The sequence below is a fragment of the Neomonachus schauinslandi genome, chromosome 13 (genome assembly GCF_002201575.2).
Source record: "Neomonachus schauinslandi chromosome 13, ASM220157v2, whole genome shotgun sequence".
NCBI classification, from domain to species: Eukaryota; Metazoa; Chordata; class Mammalia; order Carnivora; family Phocidae; genus Neomonachus; species Neomonachus schauinslandi.
The window spans coordinates 66,439,420-66,441,040 of NC_058415.1; the positions used below are offsets into that span (position 1 = coordinate 66,439,420).

General features: G+C 41.2%; 1 protein-coding gene across 1 annotated transcript; it reads left to right on the forward strand.

The window, feature by feature from the left end:
- Positions 1-212: 212 nt before the first annotated feature.
- LOC110581619 (olfactory receptor 13D1) lies at positions 213-1,165 on the forward strand. The gene is given in 2 exon segments (XM_021691539.2): positions 213-852; positions 855-1,165. Coding segments are annotated over 2 exon segments (951 nt in total).
- Positions 1,166-1,621: the final 456 nt, after the last annotated feature.

The window sequence follows — 1,621 nt, forward strand, 5'->3', positions numbered from 1 at the left end:
GTTGCTGTGTAGTCCTCAGATGTTCTGGGTTTCTCCAAAGCCTTACTACCATCCATCATGAATAAAATAAATATCATATCCCTCCTCTTTTGATTCCTAGGAGTGTTTCAAGATGAATCAAATGCAATATTGGAAGTGAAGGTGTACTAAAAATCTACATTATAAATTTAAATTTCCCTGAGTCTTCTCCTTTTCTAAACACTGAAAGTGACATGGAACTCATGAAGATGGGGAATTACTCGCCTGTGACTGAATTCATTCTGGTGGGACTTTCCCAATACCCAGTGCTCCAGTTTTTCCTTTTCATGCTCTGCCTCATCGTGTATGTGATAATTCTCCTGGGAAATAGCCTCCTCATTATTATCAGCATACTGGATTCTCATCTCCACACCCCCATGTACTTCTTCCTTGGAAACCTCTCATTCCTGGACATCTGTTATACATCATCATCCATTCCTCCGATGCTCATCATATTTAGCTCTGAGACAAAATCCATCTCCTTCATTGGCTGTGCTCTGCAGATGGTTGTCTCCCTTGGGTTGGGTTGCATTGAATGTGTCCTCTTGGCTGTGATGGCCTATGATCGGTATGTGGCCATCTGCAACCCACTGAGGTACCCCATCATCATGAGCAGAGTGCTTTATGTGCACATGGCTGCTTGGTCCTGGATCATAGGCTGTCTGAATTCCTTAGTGCAAACAGTCCTGACAATGGTGTTGCCTTTCTGTGGGAATAATGTCATCGACCATCTTTACTGTGAGATCCTGGCCCTTCTTAAACTCATCTGCTCAGATATTTCCATGAATGTGCTTATCATGACAGTGGCAAGTACTGTTTTATTGGTGATTCCTCTGTGTTAATTTTCATCTCCTATGTTTTTATCCTCCGTTCCATCCTTAGAATTAATTCTGCTACGGAGAGAAAGAAAGCTTTTTCTACCTGCTCAGCCCACCTGACTGTGGTTATCTTATTCTATGGTTCAGCCCTTTTTATGTACATGAAGCCCAAGTCAAAGGACACCAAAGTATCTGATGAAATCATTGGACTGTCTTATGGAGTGGTAACCCCGATGTTGAACCCCATCATCTACAGCTTGAGGAATAAGGAGGTGAAAGAGGCTGTGAAGAAAGTCCTGAGCAGATATCTGCATCTGTGGAAAATATAAAAGGTCTTCAGGCATGTGATATCCTCAGTGTGAGTTTGTTAAGTTCTTAATAGATTTTGGATACTAGCCCTTTATCTGATATGTCATTTGCAAATATCTTCTCCCATTCTGTTGGCTGTCTTTTGGTTTTGTCGACTATTTCCTTTGCGGTGCAAAAGCTTTTTATCTTGATGAAGTCCCAAAAATTCATTTTTGCCTTTGTTTCCCCTGCTTTTGGAGACGTGTTGAGAAAGAAGTTGCTGCAGCCAAGGTCAAAGACGTTGTTGCCTGTATTCTCTAGGATTTTGAAGGATTCCTCACATTTAGGTCTTTCAGCCATTTTGAGTCTATTTTTATGTATAGTGTTAGGAAATGGTCCAGTTTCATTCTTCTGCATGTGGCTGTCCAATTTTCCCAACACCATTTGTTGAAGAGACTGTATTTTTTCCATCGGATATTCTTTCCTGCTTTGTCGAA